General features: G+C 30.5%; 3 protein-coding genes across 12 annotated transcripts; 2 read left to right on the top strand and 1 right to left on the bottom strand.

Annotated features, from left to right (window-relative positions):
- The first annotated feature begins 8,007 nt into the window (after positions 1-8,007).
- LOC140663957 (vesicle transport protein USE1-like) lies at positions 8,008-9,808 on the top strand. 5 transcript variants are annotated; one of them, XM_072888582.1, is made up of 5 exons: positions 8,008-8,028; positions 8,647-8,696; positions 8,834-9,072; positions 9,166-9,492; positions 9,670-9,808. In XM_072888582.1, the coding sequence occupies exons 2-5, from the start codon at positions 8,668-8,670 to the stop codon at positions 9,708-9,710; spliced, it is 636 nt and encodes a 211-aa protein (XP_072744683.1). In that variant the 5' UTR covers positions 8,008-8,028; positions 8,647-8,667; the 3' UTR covers positions 9,711-9,808. The 5 variants fall into 5 exon arrangements, with proteins under 5 accessions (XP_072744683.1, XP_072744680.1, XP_072744681.1 ...); XM_072888579.1 differs by lacking the exon at positions 8,008-8,028 and adding an exon at positions 8,035-8,194; XM_072888580.1 differs by lacking the exon at positions 8,008-8,028 and adding an exon at positions 8,035-8,194 and having other exon boundaries at positions 9,172-9,492.
- Positions 9,670-18,977, bottom strand: LOC140663951 (gamma-tubulin complex component 4-like). 4 transcript variants are annotated; one of them, XR_012046361.1, is made up of 12 exons: positions 18,512-18,977; positions 18,127-18,213; positions 17,924-18,050; positions 17,651-17,841; positions 17,344-17,438; positions 16,926-17,248; positions 15,983-16,447; positions 14,841-15,018; positions 14,536-14,758; positions 13,830-14,083; positions 12,611-12,817; positions 9,670-11,297 (listed from the first exon to the last, which is right to left on the bottom strand). XR_012046361.1 is itself a non-coding variant. In XM_072888569.1 (10 exons), the coding sequence occupies exons 2-10, from the start codon at positions 18,193-18,195 to the stop codon at positions 13,835-13,837; spliced, it is 1,920 nt and encodes a 639-aa protein (XP_072744670.1). In that variant the 5' UTR covers positions 18,196-18,213; positions 18,512-18,977; the 3' UTR covers positions 13,610-13,834. The 4 variants fall into 4 exon arrangements, 1 of the variants encoding a protein (XP_072744670.1); XR_012046360.1 differs by having other exon boundaries at positions 9,670-11,266; positions 13,819-14,083; XR_012046359.1 differs by having other exon boundaries at positions 13,819-14,083.
- On the top strand, positions 9,765-12,613 carry LOC140663959 (osteoclast-stimulating factor 1-like). Of its 3 annotated transcripts, none has more exons than XM_072888584.1 (5): positions 9,765-9,880; positions 10,512-10,558; positions 10,638-10,755; positions 11,072-11,283; positions 12,155-12,613. In XM_072888584.1, the coding sequence occupies exons 1-5, from the start codon at positions 9,808-9,810 to the stop codon at positions 12,389-12,391; spliced, it is 687 nt and encodes a 228-aa protein (XP_072744685.1). In that variant the 5' UTR covers positions 9,765-9,807; the 3' UTR covers positions 12,392-12,613. The 3 variants fall into 3 exon arrangements, with proteins under 3 accessions (XP_072744685.1, XP_072744687.1, XP_072744686.1); XM_072888586.1 differs by lacking the exon at positions 9,765-9,880 and adding an exon at positions 10,014-10,092; XM_072888585.1 differs by lacking the exon at positions 9,765-9,880 and adding an exon at positions 10,247-10,378.
- Positions 18,978-19,337: the final 360 nt, after the last annotated feature.

Raw genomic sequence — 19,337 nt, forward strand, 5'->3', positions numbered from 1 at the left:
TTCCATATAAATAAAATTATAATAATATTAGAGTACAATCGTATATCGAAAAGAGAGAATATTAATATTAATGAAATAGATTGTTTTTAGTAATTGTCCTTTATCTTAGTCTTTCTGATATTTTCATTCATTATATACTAGTTTTCTTATCTGTCAATATATATTGTTCTGGTATTTATTTCATGTATTAAACAAATATAGTAAGAATTATTTCATTAAATATTTGAATTCGGAGTGGAATATAGAAGTATTAATAATTAAATAGTATTAAGGTGGGAAAAAACCTTCAAAAATTTTTAATTTTGATAAAACTCTAATATGTAGAGTTTTATATTAATTTCTTAACTTATAACACATACATAATATGTAGGTACATAAGTAAATAAATTTAAAAATATTTAATTCCGGCCTAAAAATGCTTCTAGAGTGAAATCATACCTCATACAGGGTAGGCCATTTTAATCTACGCACTAATATCTCAAAATCCATAAGTTTAAGACAAAAATGTTTCAGACATAAGTTGTATGGTTTCCAGAGAGACATAAGATGGTACCATTGGTTTGACCTTGGATAGTCGTTTGAAGGTCACGTAAAGGTCATCTTTAATTTCTTAAATGGAATCTACTATTTTTTATTACATATTCTTGTAACTTATCTCGAGAACTTTCCAAAACACTATAATAAAATATTTTTTCATTAAATACTTTTCGAGTTATAAGGCTTCAAAGTTGCAGTATTTTGACATAAAATACAAGATATCTCGTAAAATATTCATTTCTCGATTATCTTACCCTAATATTTTTATGCACAGAATAATGAGACAAATCAATTGGCGTAATTAAAACACATAAATATGTTAAAGTAAAAACGTGTAATTGCTAGTTGCAAATTCAGATTTTTTTGTAAAGATAACTATGTGTTTTCTTTACACGAATTAATTTGTCTCATTATTCTGTGCATAAAAGCATTAGGGTAAGATAATCGAAAAATGAATATTTCACGAGATATCTTGTATTTTATGTCAAAATATTGCAACTTTGAAGCCTTATAACTCGGAAAGTACTTTACGAAAAAACATTTGATTATAGTGTTTTGGAAAGCTCTCGAGATAAGCTACAAGAATATGCAATAATATATAGGGTGTCCCATTTAAAAAATTAAACATGACGTTCATGTGACCTTCAAATAACTCTTCAAGATTAAACCAATGGTATCCTCTTAAGTCCTTTTCGAAATCATATAATTTTTGTTTGAAACATTTTAGTCTTAAACTTATGGATTTTCAGATATTACAGTGCATAGATTAAAATGGCCTACCCTGTATATAGAATAGTTTTTTGCATTTCTTGATATATCTCGAAAATTATTCAAAATATCAAAACATGTTTTATACAAAAGTTTCATGGCTAAAACACTTCTATTTGACTAAATTGATAAAATTTAAAAAAATAATTTTTTTCAAAGATTAAAATTTTTTTTTTCAAAATTGTATTAATGTGTTTAAATAGAGGATTTTTTATCATGAAACTTTTATATAAAACATTTTTTGATATCTCCAATAATTTTCGAGATATATAGAGAAAACCGAAAAATCGCTTTATATATATGGAATAGTTTCACCCCTTAGAATCATTTTTTGGCAGCAACTGAAAATTTTCTAAATTCATCTATTTATCTTCTCCACTTGTGTGCAAACTTTCATTAAAATCAGAATTTTCGGGTTTGCGAGGTTCTCTTGTAAGTTAAAACGGTCGATAATTCTTTAATTACCTTCAGATTCACCGGGCCCACTTGGCAGTCACAAAAATTTACCCAGGACCGATGGTCTTTAATAGTGGACGGGATCCGATAGCGCCACAGACTTCTATATAATACCACAGTATATACTGTGATAATACTAGACTGCTAACTCCTTATGTATAAGGCAGCTCTAATTTTATGTACAAACAAGTATGTATGACATCCCTTTCTGCGCATGCGCTGTGAAGGCGCGTGTTACACGCATGTATATACATACTAAGGGCGCGTTCGGGGGGATACTATTAGCGCTAACAGTGTCATTCTGTCTTTGTTACTCATTAAAAGTTGAACAAAGATAGAACGACGCTGTTAGCGCTAATAACGTCTCCCTGAACGCGCCCTAAGTATGATAAACAAGCTTTTATAAAAGATATAAAATAACTGCACATTTGTATCCCATAATTTAATATTTATATTTCTTACTTTTTTTACTAACACGACATGTGTTCTGACAAGAATTAAAGACCGAAAGCAGGTTAGAAGTACATGTACTGATCATAATGGCGTTGACATATGTCAGCGCATGCGCAGAAAGGGTCATCTTAGCGCTAATAGTATCTCCCCAAACGCGCTCTTAGTACATAAAATTCGAGGACACTTTATATAAGCAAAATCTAGGGAATTAGCAGTCTAGTATTATATAGAAGTCTATGGATAGCGCACAGTGAATATTAGGACCTTCTGATTGGCTAACCGTGCTGGTTACTTTAGGCATCGGTCAATATGTATGGTTGTGTGCTAACGGGACCCTCCCTTTAATAGTATCTCGTCGGTGATTCGACTTATGTAGTTCCGTTCTAAAAAATGCATCCAGTTAGTGCTACTATACTACGGAGAAAAAGTGCGTCGGCATATGTCAGTGCATGCGCAGAAAGAATTATCTTAGTACATAAAATTTGAGGACAATTTATATAAGCAAAATTTGGGGAGTTAGCAGTCTAATAATATATAGAAATTTGTGAGTCTGATACGTGCTTTAGGTGGCTCTAATTTTATGTACAAACAAGTGTATATAGTATCTCTTTCTGCGCATGCGTTGTGATGGCACGTGTTACACACATGTACATCAGATTTCTATATATTATTCACAAAAATATTTAAACACATAATAATTAATTAAATATATTCAGAATCATCAATCATTATCATTTTAAGTAATCAAGAGAGATATGATAATATCAAAAGAATAATTATACGTTTACTTTTATTTAAAATATATGCTTACTTAAAAAAAGAAAAATTATTTTTTTCCTTTCTATTTATTGTGCATTGGCACAATAATTGCACATTAGTATCCCATCATATAATATATTTCTCACTTTTTGCACTAACACGTGTCAAAATCATTGAACTACATACCATACTGGAATGAGCATTGCCACCCCCACCACTGCTATCGCGATCACTAAGAGATAGTTGAATCAGGACGTAATTATCTCTTCTTATCGCATACTATCACGCTTAAAAATATTATCCTGCACTGGCAACCTTCCAAAGTCATCATGTGAAGTTCACATTAAACTATATATCATAATTTTTACACATATTTAAAAAAAATACATTGATTAATTAAAAATAGAATTTAAGAAATTAAATTAAGGATGCGTTCGGAGGGATACTATTAGCGCTAACAATGTTATTCTATCTTTGTTACTCATTAAAAGTTGAATAAAGATAGAACAACACTGTTAGCGTTAATAGTGTCTCCCCGAACGCGCTTTAAAGGCCCGGGCACATAAAAAAACTTAAGCCAGAAGACTTAGATCTAAATTCATAGTCATTTGTCAAATCTTAAAATTTGAGAAACGACCACAGACTTCTATATAATACTAGACTGCTAACTCCTTATGTATAAGGCAGCTCTAATTTTATGTACAAACAAGTATGTATCACATCCCTTTCTGCGCATGCGCTGTGAAGGCGCGTGTTGCACGCATGTATATACATACATAAGTATGAAACAAGCTTATATGAAAGATATAAAATAACTGCACATTTGTATCCCATAATTTAATATTTATATTTCTTACTTTTTTTACTAACACGACATGTGTTCTGACAAGAATTAGAGACCAAAAGCAGGTTAAAAGTACATGTACTGATCATAATGGCGTCGGCACATGTCAGCGCATGCGCAGAAAGAGTCACTATAGCGCTAATAGTATCTCCCCGAACGCGCTCTCAGCAAAAAATTCGAGGACACTTTATGGGCGTTTTCCAGCAAAGACACAGACGACACAGTGTAAAGTAGTGATTACACTATAGGTTGCGGGTTCGGTTGCGGTTGGAGTTACTGTTGGACATTGGGAACCAACCAATCACAGCAAAAGTTGCTTTGTTGTCCAATGTCCAGGTTGTTGAATGTCCAACAGTAACCCCAACCGCAACCGAACTCGCAATCTATACTGTAATCACGGCTTAACACAGTGTCCATTAGTGTAAGTGAGACACAATAAATGTTCTCCCTCACATTAATGGACACTGTGTCGTCTGTGTCGCTTGCTGGAAAACGCCCTATGTCACTATGGGTGTGTTCCATATGAATGCTCACGCGCTGTAAGCGCTCACGCTTATAAGCGCTATTTTCAATCGTTCCGTTTGCTGCTTAAGCGCTTAAAATTGCAAACGGAAAGTAATTCCTTTTGGGTGCATGAGCATCGTGAGCATGTCAAAATGGCGGAAAAACAGATTGTTCTTTTGTGTTCGCTAATTGTAATAATGTTCGAAATATTGTTTGATGACGATGGAGATTCTTTAAAATTTAATACAGAAGTAGAAAACATTCTTTTAATTCTTAATAAATATCGCAAGAAAACTGCAATATTACGCTTAAAGAATTACGTAGAAAAGATTTTACCATCATATACCAATGTACAATTTAAATCATATTTTAGTTATTAATCAAATATTAACCATATATTAATCACATTACAATTTAAATTCATTTTTCTGTTCACCATGCGATACTACGGGTGCGTTCCATATGAACGCTCACGCGCTGTAAGCGCTCACGCTTTTGCTGCCCTACCTCGATGAAATAAGCATTTGTTAGCACAAGTTATGACGTCATAGTGACGTCATTAATACGTTTATAAGCGCTTATAACTCCAAATAGAACAGCGTAAGCAATACTTATAAGCGCTTTAAGCGTGTAAGCGTCCAAAAGGAACGCACCCTATACGTCGCCCGAATGGGAGGTTTCATAGTCTCAAAAGTGATTATCTTAAAAAATATATCTCGCTTCGCGTGGCAGAGCGAGGATTTTTTCTGCCAGATTCGTTCGTTTTGACCCAAAATCTATTACTAAAAAAATTTTCAATAAAATCGGTGAGGAGGACTGCTCATCTTCACATTTACCTGCTTTTCTGCCAAAGTGTGAATCAGCCTTAAAAGAATTTGGAATTTTACCGCACATGATTTTTTTTATTTTCGGATAAACTATAGACCTCCAAACGTTGTAAAGAATTTATTCGTGACCACCTAACGATTCTGCATCGAATAAGCTCTTGTTTAACTCAATTGGACAAAAAATAAAAATATTCGGCTAACTTTACTTCGAAATTTTAATTATTTAATTAAAAAAAAACGATGAACCTCCAAACGTTTTAATTAGACTTCCAATCATCTCTGAACGATTTCTAAACGATTAGTTAATTTTAATTTAAAAAAAATCAAAGTGATTTGGCTAACTTTATGGAGCTGCATGTGACGGCACTCTCAGCCTCAAGGATGTCAACAGAGAGTTGCGCTACTGTGGGTGCGTTCGGGGAACTCACTATCACACTACCAACGCAAACGCTACCAAAAATGTTCGCGGAGCCAATAGTGTGATAGCGGTAACAAGCTCTATGAACAGCAATAACGTAGCATATTACCAATTTCAAACCTAACTAAATATTATTTCACATTTTAGGTATGATTTACTAATATTAATGATTTTTCTTTTTGGAAGAAAAAAAGTTATAATTATAAGTTAGATATTAAAGTCGCTAGTATTTAATTATAAACAACGGGTTAATTAAAAACGACCTGACTAGTCAAAATTATTCAATTTATTTACACGACGTTTCCGTTGATTATGCATTGCTGCTCTCTGATACTAGGTTCCACAATGAGAATTTGGGTATCGTTTATGAAACGCTGCGTAATAATTGTTTCCCTGACAACCTTATTGGACGACACATCAAAAAGAGGATCAATTTTTTAAAAAATCGCGACAATTTAGAATTTGACCCCCGGGGGAAGGAATTACAAAGAAGCAGCCTTTTTGTTTCAATTCCTTATGTTAATGAATTTAGCTTTTGTTTGCGTCGTATTGTGTGTGACGCTGGTTTGAACGTCGTTATGACTATAACTAATAAACTTAATACATTGATTAAGCGTGGTAAAGACAGATTACATACTGACTGTAGAACTGATGTTGTTTATAAATTACAGTGTAAGGATTGCGATGCGCTCTACATAGGCCAAACAAAACGACATGTACGCACACGTATTAAAGAACATCTTAACAATATAAAATTACATCCTTCCAATCAATCAGTCGTTAGCAAGCACAGAGTTGAATTTGGGCATGATTTTGAGTGGGACGGTTATTTTACATGATGAAAAATTTATTAAGAAAAGAGAAATAGCTGAAATGTTTTTTATTAAGAAATTTAACTCTACGATTAACCTACAAAGAGATACCGAAAATTTAAATAATATTTATGACAAAATTATAAAGGTCGTTTGAACTGTTTTTCTTTTTAAACATTGACAGTTTCGTTTAAAAACTCATGCTGACATGACGTGTCTCGTTGTTTGTGTTCATCTCAAATTTAATAACCATTGTTTTTAACTAAGTGACATATTTAATTATTCCATCATTAAGTTCTACTTTTAAACATGTCCCATTGGATTCTTTCTTCTCTTTCTTAATTTACGTGTGAGTAGACTAGTTTTTTAACGACATTATATTGTATTGTTTGTGTTTAATCCGGTAAAAATTGTATCCATATAATAATTTTTTGATCCGTTATATATTTTCTTTATAGTTACACTTGAAAAGGACCACAACCATATGGTCGAAATGTCGTGTAAATAAATTGAATAATTTTGGCTAGTCAGGTCGTTTTTAATTAACCCGTTGTTTATAAAAAAAGTTATATTTTGATATAAATATTTATAAAATATTTAAATAATTATTATAAATATCTTGTAAATATTTTATAAATATTGTCAATATTGTCATATTTATTTAAATATTGATATATATACATTGATATATATACATCGCTGAATTTTTTTGATTACGCATTATGTCAATCAGTTATAATAATTGGTTATGCTGAACACTACTGGTGCGTTCGGGGAACTCACTATCGCTCTACCAATGCAAACGCTATCGACACACTACCTCGGAAAGAATAGCATTGGTAGCGTAGAATTATGACGTCACACACCATCATTAATGACGTCACGATTGCGTTTGTTAGCACTACTACCTATCTCTGTGAACAGTCGATAGTACTAAATTGCACGAATAGTGTCGCCCCGAACGTACCTTGTATATACTGTGATTTAGGCCACAGACTTCTATATATAACTAGACTGCTAACTCTGGCAAAATACACAACCCCAAAAAGTATGTACAAAACTTATGTGTATGCATCATCATTAGTAGGATGACAGTCACGCTGATTGGTTGAATTTAAAGCAATGTCACTCACACACGAGTTTTCTATAGTAGCCATATTATATATCTATCCCCTTTTTTTTTCTATCCTACTAATGTTGTACATATTTTTCGGAGTCACTTTTTAGATCTAATATATAAGGAAGTTAGCGGTCTAGTTATAATGTAGAAGTCTGAATTTAAAACTCTATGAAATATTAAAGGCCGCCGCACACACTTTTACATAACGCATAATGCATATACATAAGGAATTCGATTGGTTGAATTCCTTATGCATGGTTTGTAGCCAATCAGTTTCCTTATGTATGTGCATTATGCGTTATGCAAAAGTGTGTGCGCCGGCCTTTAGCTTAAACGTAGTCTATGGCCTAGTTTACACCGACATACTTTGAAACGCGTACTAAATACTACTGGCCAATCATAGCCATTCCATTCTTTAGAAGACTGGCCATGATTGGCTAGTATAGTACTTAGTACACATATTAAGTGCTCGGTGTAAACTAAGTTTATGATCTCTACACGTGGACAGCAGAAGAAATATTACATGATATGTACTGTATAACTATTTTGAACAAACCACATTTTTCTCGTATTGTTTGTTTATTAAGCGAATAAATGTCTCAAGTATCTAAGCTAGAAATTAATATCAAGCGACTTCTAACGCGTTGCGAATTAATAGCAAAAGATGATCCTCATAAAGACTGGAAACTCGAAAAGGTGTGCGAGCTTCTAATCTTTTATGTTTTTATTTACATTTGTACTTAACGCGTACATCTAATTTGATGTTTCATTACAAACATTGTGAAATAATTTTATATATAATAACTGCAAAAAATTAAGTATACATATATATATATATATATATATATATACATATACATATATATATATATATATATATACACATATATATATATTTTGCACACAGATATATATAAGATATTACATCTTATTTATAGTTTATTGTTAATATGTATTATTTGATATTACATATACACACTTGTATGTAGCTTTATTTTATGATAACTATAATTATTATTTAAGACATGATAATAAATAAATATATATATATATATATATCTACATAAAGATCTATTTATATATACACATACATGTATATATTTGATAAATATAAATAATTAATTAGAAATATAAATTTTTCGTTTCAGTATATACTTGCTCTGGATGACATGATAAACAAATTGCAAACCTTACCAAAGTAAGATTTTCAATTATTTAATATATAAAATATAAAATATATATAATTTTAAGACACATTTAGATATTTAGTGTCATTATTACAGTTGTGGATATTGTAGATGTTTTGATATTAAAAAAAGTTGATTTTTCTTTTAGTAAACCGTCCAAAGATATTATGATAGGCTACACTAAACAGATGGATTTCTTAAAAGGGATAATAAATGCGATGAAGTTATCAAATCCAGTAGAGAGAGTAATTGCTGCACAATTATTATCAAAAAATTCAGCTTCTACAATTGATTCTATTAATACAAATATCACAACACAAATACATCAAAAGACCATCGCGAAATATAATCGGGAATTACGTGCGGAATTATTTCACACTGATAAAAGTAACTGTCTCTCTATTATTACACGTAATATGTAATTATAAAAAATATAATTTTTCATGTATTGTGTTTGAAATTGAATCAGTTATGTGTTAGCTGCAGATAAAGATGGTGTACGACAGAGATTATCAAATTCGAACATTCAGGATAAAGATTTAGATGCTATTTTAAAGTACAATCGTAATATCCAGGAGAAGATTGCTGAGAATATGCTTTCCATGACTAGCAGTATGAAGGAACAAGCATTAGTGGCGAATGCTATCATAAAAAAGGACATTGGTGCATTGGAAATGTCTGACAAGCTAACTGATATTAATGCTGTTAAATTGAAAAAGGAATCTCTAAAGTTAGAAGAACACACCAACTCGAAATGGAGATGTTGGATGTGGCTAATGATAGCTTTTGTTTTGGTTGTATTTTTTAGTAAGTATTTCAGTATAATTATGTAATTTTTTTTCTTTTTTTTTTTTAAGATAATATAGTTGAAAATTTCTCCTTTTTATTGTTCAATACAACTTTCTAGCTTGCTTTATTTATATGTATCATTGATTATAAAAATACTAGCTGTCAAATTTTAATTCAAATCAACTTTTATTTCAGACATGGTATTATTTATGAAAGTGGCAAAAAAGAAGATTTAAACAATTAAATAATTCGTGTGTTTGAAGAATTTAATTACACTGTACACTACATACATTACTGTGAACTCGATCACATGAGTCATTGGATTGATATTACATGATGTTAGAATTACACACAGCCATGAGTCTTGTAAAAACACCTGTACCCCCTAAAACCACCTGGAAACCTGGTAAATATGTCACAAAATGGTGATATGTGAATTAATAACTTTGTTCCAACATCGTAGTATATAATTTATAATCTTATTATGAATAATTTGATAACGACATCGAAATATTTACTGTAAAATTTCTAAAGCATTCCTTATTTCTGACTGGATGATGTATATATGATGGGAAAAATTTTCGATATTTATATATATATTTATATAAATGGATTTATGTATGTATGTATATGTATTATAGATTCTGTATTTGTTATATTAATTATGTTTATATTTTGTTTGCAAATTTAATAAAATTCTAGTATATAAGAGTTTAAGGTTATATCATGTGTACTTCAAGTCAATGTCTCAATTTGTTCCAAAAAAAATTTTATAAAATATGAACTATATGCTTGAAATATTATAAGGAAAAAAAGCAACAGTCTGAAAGAACGGATTATATTATAATCATTGAAAAAAATATGTATTTTTTACGCGTAACATATACTCTTATTACAAAAAGAGGTTAGAATAATAATATTTTATCAAGTACATGCATGACGTATATTTGTTATTTCGACATAATCGATTCGCAAAGATTTAAAAAATAACAATATTAAATATAAATGTATTAACACAACATTACATTAACTTTAAGGTAGGGTAAAAGTGGTCAGAGCATTGTGCAAGTACAATGCACAACGTGTAAGTAAATCTTGTGTAGTAATCCATTACCTGTTTCTTAGAATCTGAGAATGGTGTATGACCATACTTTTTTTTGTAGACAGAGGAATTGTCATTCGACGAGGGCGATCTACTGTACGTTTATGATAGAGATACCGATCAAAACTGGTGGAGGGCCAAATGCGGAGACCAGAAGGGACTTATACCTGTTGCTTACGGTGAGAGGAAGATTACACGAAAAATTTCTTTATCCCTTTAAAGCTCCAACACACAATAAAGAAAATATTAGGAATGGGAATAAATATTAAATATTAGAAAGCATAATTTGGAATTATTTTACTTCAAATAAGTGAACAGAATGGATTCGTAATTTATTATTCTTAATTTATTATGCGCTAATTCATTCCTTTTTCTTATTCTGAAATGAGATCCAATTTTCTATTTCTAATATTTAATATTTATTCCTATTCCTATTTTTAATATTTTCTCTATTGCATTGGGTCTAAAAGTAACATCCATTATCTTTAATTTCAGTGGAAGAACAAACGCAGGAGATCGAGCTACCGTTACACGACGCTGCTAGACGTGGTAATGTCTCCTTTCTGAGGGAATATTTGAAGCAGGGTATATCGGGGACCGGTTTAGACGCAGCCGGGAACACGCCATTGTACTGGGCCGCACGTACCGGTCATCTGGAATGCGCACGCGAGCTTCTCAATCTGCCAAATCCTGTGATAAATGCTCAAGTAAGAGAATGGACCTGCATGTAGATTGAAAAATTGGATGTTTATTCATCTTTAAGGAGGAGCGGCATGGATCCGTTATGTCAAAAGTTAATAAATCTAATACATTTCGAGAGATTTATGAATTTGATTACGCAAAACATTTTTAGCCTTTTAAAATTAAAATATAAAATTAATAATTAATTTGTTTGTTAAAGTAAAGATATGTTCTGTAAACTATAATTTAACATTAAAATCGTAAATATTATTTTATATTGAATTAACTCTTTTACATGATTTTACCACGAAAATTTTACTTCATTGATTGTATAAAAAATTCATGAAAATAAAAAATTTTAATTCTACAGGACATATCTTTTGATACAAATTAATTCTTAATTTTATAACATTTATTTTGTATTTACAGTCGAACCTCTTATCCTACGACATTTTTGGTCCGGAATCTTCCCCTTAAACCTCTGATCCTACGACAAAAATTTGAGAGTGGGGATATAATTCCCCTTTGGGGAATGTAGCATGAGAGGATTTTTTGTCGTAGGATAAGAGGTTTCGTAGCATAAGAGGGTCGTAGGATAAGAGGTCCGACTGTATTAATTTTTGACTTACATTAGCTGATCTGTGTAGTTTTTCCTTAATATTAAATGTAGTTGTATCAGTCAAAATTCGTTGTAATATTACACAATATTTTAAGTGAGATGAATAAAATTCAGATCAAATTAGAGAAACACATTTAGCGGTAAATGTAAGTTATATAAATGACCTACTTTTTCATTACATTGTCTTGTTTTAAGCATATTGTCGTTATTATTTCTTTCTCGTATATATTTTTAACAAGGATTTCTATTTCTGAATTTTTTTTTTCCATTAATTATAGAATAAAATGGGTGACACACCACTGCACGTAGCAGCGAATCACGGACACTTGGAGATGATAAATTTATTGTTGGAACACAATGCAGACACGACTTTGAAGAATAATGACGGTTTCACTGCGGAAAAATTATCCTCTGATGCGTCTATCAAAAATGCGATACAATTACGAGAACGTCGATATGATAGTACATATGGATACGGCGATGAAGATTATAACGATGACGACGATAGCGATTGAAAAATTTCAAATAAGATAAGAATTCCATATGTTATAAACAAAATGTATTTCAATATATAACATAAAATAAGAATTTTTTATCATATTTATATCAAATAATAATCTTAATGTCTAAGAAATCTCACATAATGCTCATATATGTTTTAAGAACTATTCTTTTATACTTCTTTTATGATATATATTCATATATATTACAATATATATATAGTGTGTATATACCTGGAATACGTAGGAGCATAGCACACCATGGGATTCCTCGTGCTTATCGTACATTTTCTCAATTAATTTTATTTCAATTTTTCTCGTTAAGAAATAAACGGCCGCGCACCGTCTGATTAGTTAACTTTATTTGTTAATAACTCAATAAATAATGATCTGAGCAAAAATTGGAAAAGGATTTTTTGCTCAAGATTCCATCTTTCACCCCTAAAATATTAATTAAGAGTTATGGGACATTCTTTATACATATATATACACAGGGTGTCCCAGACCTACCGAATCACCTTTTAATGGTGGATTCCTGAGGTCATTTGGAGACGAAAATCCTAATACCAAAATGAGGCTACAAGTGTTTTCAAATGGTAAGAGTTTAAAGTTGACCAATTAGCATGATAAAACTTCGCGCACTCAGGCACATCGCATATTAAAAGTGCCACCGCACTAAATTTAATTATCGACATTGAAATATTGATAAATTATGTATTTAATTTATTGTTAAGTTATTGTTATGCAGTAATTTATTGTTATTAAAATAATTTTATAAATTTATCTTTTTCATGTGCGGTTAATAAATTTCGGTATTAGAATATCTCTGCAATGACAGAAAATCCTCGTAACCACCCAATTAAATTCAATTTCGATGTTGTGCGCGGAATTACGAAGATTTTCTAATAATTTTATAATATATTATTATAATATAATATATAATAGTATGTTATAATATATTATAAGAAAAAAGAATGTACACACCATAAACACAGATACATGTCATACTAGTCTTTTACCGTTACTGCCATTAGCATTATTTTACAAAATAAATGTTTAAATGTGCAATGTAAAGAGCATTATTTAATGTATACGAGTGTATGTTAAAATTATATGGATCAAAAAAATTATTCTCTATTAATTTTGTAGATTACAAGTTACATAGTACAAAAAAATAAATTCAAGAAATATAGAAACATACAAAGTAATCTCTATGGTAGGGTATATGTGTGTAGACTAGAATGTTTTTTATATGTAAATTAAAGTTCTCATATTTCAAATTTACATAGTTTTCTTTGTAATTAATGAAAAATATTAATAGAGTGTTATTTGATCTTTTAGTACCTTTGTCTCAACATGGAATTTAAAACAATTAAGAATATATAATTCTTTATTCGTTTTTACAATATTATACTAGCATTCACTTATAATTTGTTACGTACGTTTTTTTTACCTCTTTTAGACTTTTTGACTGAACCATCTATTGAAATCGAGTCTCAGTAGCAATCGAGCTAAGTGTTCCCCACAGGGTTGCGCACGCACTCTGTTTAATGTCTTTGTCAACCAGTTCATTACACTGTCGAGTGTTTCGCATAGTGTTTTGAGTTCCTCTTTCTCTGTTGGAAGCAAATTACCAACTTCCCACATGGACGCTTGTAAGATGAAATCGTCGCATAGTCGTAATAAAAGGTGTATCAACATATTTACCTGTTGAAAAAATATATAAATAAAACATATAAACAAAACAATGTATACAAGTGTCTTAGATTTACAGAGCCAATTTTTATCTGCGAATTTCTTATATTTCATACCGACCTTAATATAGTAAAATTAATTTTTATTTAAGCACTTAAGTATTTTAAGCATAAACATAATTTTTTTAGAATCTAAACTGCATGCAAATATAGATAGTAAATCCTTATTTTTTAATTGTAAATAAATTTTGACAAAGTCTCGTAATTTTATTGAAAAAATAAAATAATATCGAATATTGAAAATATGCGCATAAATAATGATTTATGTTTTCACTTATTGTTAGAAAAAGAAAAGATTGATTCTAAATTAATCAAAGAATTAAGATACCAAGGATGGATCACTAAATTTGCAACATTCGGCATAATTGTGAATTTTGTGAATGCGTAATTCTGTGATAAACTTACAGAATTTTTCTTTCCTGCTTCATTGCCAAGTAAAAAGGTCTGCGACATAACGTTAGCCAGAAATACAGAATGTGCCTTTTGTATATCCTCGAAATTTCGTGTGCATTTCATATTCGCTTCCATCACAGTATATTGACTTTCCAATACGTCCACTTGCAGATAATACTGTAAGTTGTCGACAATGAAGACCAAATTATTTCTCAACTGAATTACACCAATGTCGCTGTGAATTATAAATATTTTGCTATGTGAGTTGTGTACAATGAATAAAAATCTCAATTTTAATTACAATAAATGTAACTTACACGTTTTTATGATGCATGTGTTCACTCCAGAGATTCCATAGATCTATCTGAGTCTTTTTAACTCTCAATAGGAAGCGAAATAAAATATTATAATCGTTTAACACAACTGGACTAAATAACAGATGCAACGGCCAAACAACTTTATACTTCAGCGTGATAAGACCCCATCCACGTTTTTCTGGAATAAATAAAAAAAAAATGTATTTTTAACTATACAGGGTGATTCAGACCACCCGTGCCAGCCGAATATCTCGAAAACCGAGAATGGCAGACAAAAATGTTTCCTACAAAAGTTGTAGGGTTTCAAGTAACCCATTACATAATAATATTAGTACGACCTTGAATAGCGTTGTCAAGATCACGTGAAGGTCACCTTCAATTTCTTAAATGGAACCTACTATTTTTTATTACATATTCTTATAGCTTACCTCGAAAGCTTTCCAAAACGCTGCAATAAAATATTTTTTCATTAAATATTTTCCGAGTTATAAAGATTCAAAGTTGCAGTATTTTGACGTAAAATAGAAGATATCTCGTAAAATATTCATTTTTCGATTATCTTACCCTAATACTTTTATGCACAGAATAATGAGACAAATCAATTGCCGTAATTGAAACACAAAATTATGTTAAAGTAAAAATGTGTAACTGCCAGTTGCAAATTCAGATTTTTTCTTAAAGATAATTATATTTTCTTTACGCCAATTGATTCGTCCCATTAATCTGTGCATAAAAGTATTAAGGTAAATTAATCGAAAAATGAATATTTTACGAGATATCTTCTATTTTACGTCAAAATACTGCAACTTTGAATCTTTATAACTCGGAAAATATTTAATGAAAAAATATTTTATTGCAGCGTTTTGGAAAGCTTTCGAGGTAAGCTATAAGAATATGTAATAAAAAATAGTAGGTTCCATTTAAGAAATTGAAGGTGACCTTCACGTGACCTTGACAACGCTATTCAAGGTCGTACTAAAATTACTATGTAATGCGTTACTTGAAATCCTACAACTTTTGTAGGAAACATTTCTATCTGCCGTTCTCGGTTTTCGAGACATTCGGCCTGCACAGGTGGTCTGAATCACCCTGTATATTTATAAAAATAAAGTGCAAAATAAAAATATAATAAATGCAATTACCATTAGGATCTTGTCTCTCGTTGTTGAGAAGGTCAGTGGTATCCGTGTCCACGTCCTCGTTTTCGGTAGGTGGCATGGGCACCGCGAAATTAAAACTATCTATAGCACTTTCGTCATTTAAATGCATTTTTCTTAGTGCTATTTGAAATGCGAGATTAATGTCTCTGGATGTGTGACTTGTCGGTGCTTTATTTAAGATATGTGCCGTAAGTTTAATGAATTCCAGGAACAGGTCACCGCGACCCATCAGAAAGAACTCCTTCACTAGTCTCAGTTGTTGCATCAGTTGCGCTTCCTCGACGGCAACATTCCACAAAAGTTCTGTTACGCACTGTTTCAATTCGTTGATCGTGCGGTCAAACTCGACAATGTTCGATGTCGCTTGAAGATTCTGAAGTTTTCTGAAATACTCGTATTCCTTGTCGCCCCATATGGAATTCTTCGATTTAGACATTGTGCTGAAATCTAAAAAATGTTCTCAGTTATTTATCTTTACGTAATTATATTGTAATTCTTGAAGTACATGATGAGAAGTATAGAATAATATTCTTGAAAGAAATTAAATGATAAAAAATCGTAAATTAAATTTTTGCTTTTAAAATGTTTGTTTTAATACTTCTTTATTATTAAAGTATCAAATAATGATTTTTATAGATAATATATTATTTTACCTTTTTTTTCATGCATAAATTTCATTAATTTTAAGAAGGAAAAAATTTATCAACTTATTTATATAATAAAAATTTCATAATCACGAATCTGATACGTTTATTTGCATTGGGACTAATTGACTGTATGCTAAAAAAATTCTTATAAAAATTTCGTCTAGGAAAAATCAAAACGACGTCAGTTAAGTTTTTTATTTTCCTAAAAATTGTATTTTTGAATTTGTTCCCTTCTTCAAACTGGTAATTCAAAATTGATTTTTTTTTCATAAAATTACCTTTCTTTTGCCTGGGATCATTTCCAAACATAATTACAGTCTGACCAATGGTCAAGATTTTGTTCGCCAAGGACGGCTTTATGTAGGATGGAAGCATGTCCATTTGAACATCGTAATCCCACATATTGACATCGATATTTTTGCTATTATTTGCCAATTGGTCGCGTGTCTCGATATCATTTTTCACATCCTCATGCACCAGAGTTTTCTCACAATCCAATGTTTTCTGTATGAAGAACTCTCTGTGAGCGTCTTCTAGATGCCCATACAAGAGCCAGCTTGTTAGATGTTTGTAGAAAACGATATGAACGGAGTGAGTCATTCTATATATATTTATAAAATAGAATATCTAAATTATATAGATTATAATACAATAATATAATTATAATACTGGTGTCGAGTTTTACAAATTTCTTACAATTCCAAAGTGGAACTAATCTCAGGTATACCAGTATGCATATGCTGATGTAAACATTGCAATAATTTAGAACCATGGAGTTTCTGCGTTCGAATCTGGAGTAAAAAAGAAAGTTTTGATGTTTACAGAATCACATTAATCTTTCTCGTTCTTTTCTTCATTCATCTTTGTGCATAAATTATTATAATATTTCATAATAATTAACTAATCCATTTTCATTCTTTTAAAATCACAAGTATGTTTTTACATTCCTTAGATTTTTCCTTAACTGTATATATGCAAACACTGACTTTGTAGAAATAGTCACCTCACGAATAATGGAATGCAAAAGAGAAAATAAACAAGTATATTTTTCAATGTTGCAGAGGATTAACGACAAAGGAGTATAACTGTCATTTAAAACTGTATGCTCCAGCTCAATTATTTCTTCGCGAAATGGCTCAAGTGCCTGATCCATCCCATCACACAGAGCACATATGTACAGGCCAGGAAGAACTTCTGCGAAATGTAAAAGGATCAAGTTATGCATAGAACAATTATGCAATTTGTACAAAATATTTTATCTGAATATTCCTAAGACCTTTTGTATCTTCACTGTTCACTGTATGTATAAAATTTCGTATAACATTGCATTCCTTCACAATGTCTAATATTTTATTGAGTAATGCTTGTTCTCCAGGATGTAAGTATTTATCAAGATCTATAGACTATAAGAGAAATTATATAATAATAATTGTAAAGAGATAATATATTTTATTTTACTTATAGTTATGATATACTTACATCTGCTTCTATCATCTGTGATACACTGGTTGAGCATCCCCAAAGTGATAATAAAATCTCGTGCAACATTTTGGGAATCAAAAATATCTATAGTAAAAGGTAAAAATTTATTTTAAACAGTTGTAAACTTGTTGATTCAATGCAGAAATGCAATTTGACATTGGACTATTTAAACAAGACAGCTGATCATACTGGATATGAAAATATCAATTTAAATATGACATGTTTAATTATATATATTTGTGTAATATGTGTTTAAATTCTAATATATTATATATTGAAATTATTAAATGTTTATTTAATTTTATATATATGACTAATATGTGATATATATACTTGTTTATATTTAAATGTTATGAATAATACGTCATAAAAACAAGCATACCTATTTCAAACGTAGTCGCTCATTTTCACTCTAATTCTGTTATCGTTCTATCTTTCTATTAATTTCAAATTATATAATATATAATTCTCTTAAATTGTTTGTAAATGTTAGTAAACATACATCTATTTCGACTAACTTCAAATTTATAACCTCAGTTTAAAGGTATCATTTCATGTTGGCGTTCGTACAATTGCAAAGAGCAAAGAGTAAAAAGAAACAGGAGAAAATGTATCGGTGATGGGAGCTAGCCAAATCGCTGACGGAAGCCGCCATCTTGAGTGTCCACTTTTTTTACGCTTATTAGCATCGTCTGCTGCTGTTATCAGAGAGATACATGCGCGTATTATTTTGCACAATTATTAATTCTTAAAAAAAATAGTGAAATAAAATTATGGTGCATTGTCAGGCCTGTGGCATAACAACAGCGCGAAATTATGGGATAACATTTCATCGGTTAATAATTGTTATCAATATAATAACAAGAATTTAATGTTTTGAAGGTTATGTTTTATTTAGATATACTATTTAAAGGACAGTAAATAATATGTTAAAATTTCAATATTATTAATATATATTATTTTATTTGTTGCATATTAAAATATAAGCAGCCATTTTGAGTGTTCACTTTTATGCTGGTATATATAGGCATTTCCGTCCGTTTAGCTCGACCCATATACTCTCTCCTGTTTTTTTTACTCTTTGTACAATTGTATAGTATATACATACATATATATATATATATATATATATATATATATATATATATATGCAGAGAGAAACCATGAGAGCGGCCATGCCGGCGTTTTTCGTAAAACGCTTTCTACAT

The sequence above is a fragment of the Anoplolepis gracilipes genome, chromosome 3, assembly GCF_047496725.1.
Source record: "Anoplolepis gracilipes chromosome 3, ASM4749672v1, whole genome shotgun sequence".
NCBI classification, from domain to species: Eukaryota; Metazoa; Arthropoda; class Insecta; order Hymenoptera; family Formicidae; genus Anoplolepis; species Anoplolepis gracilipes.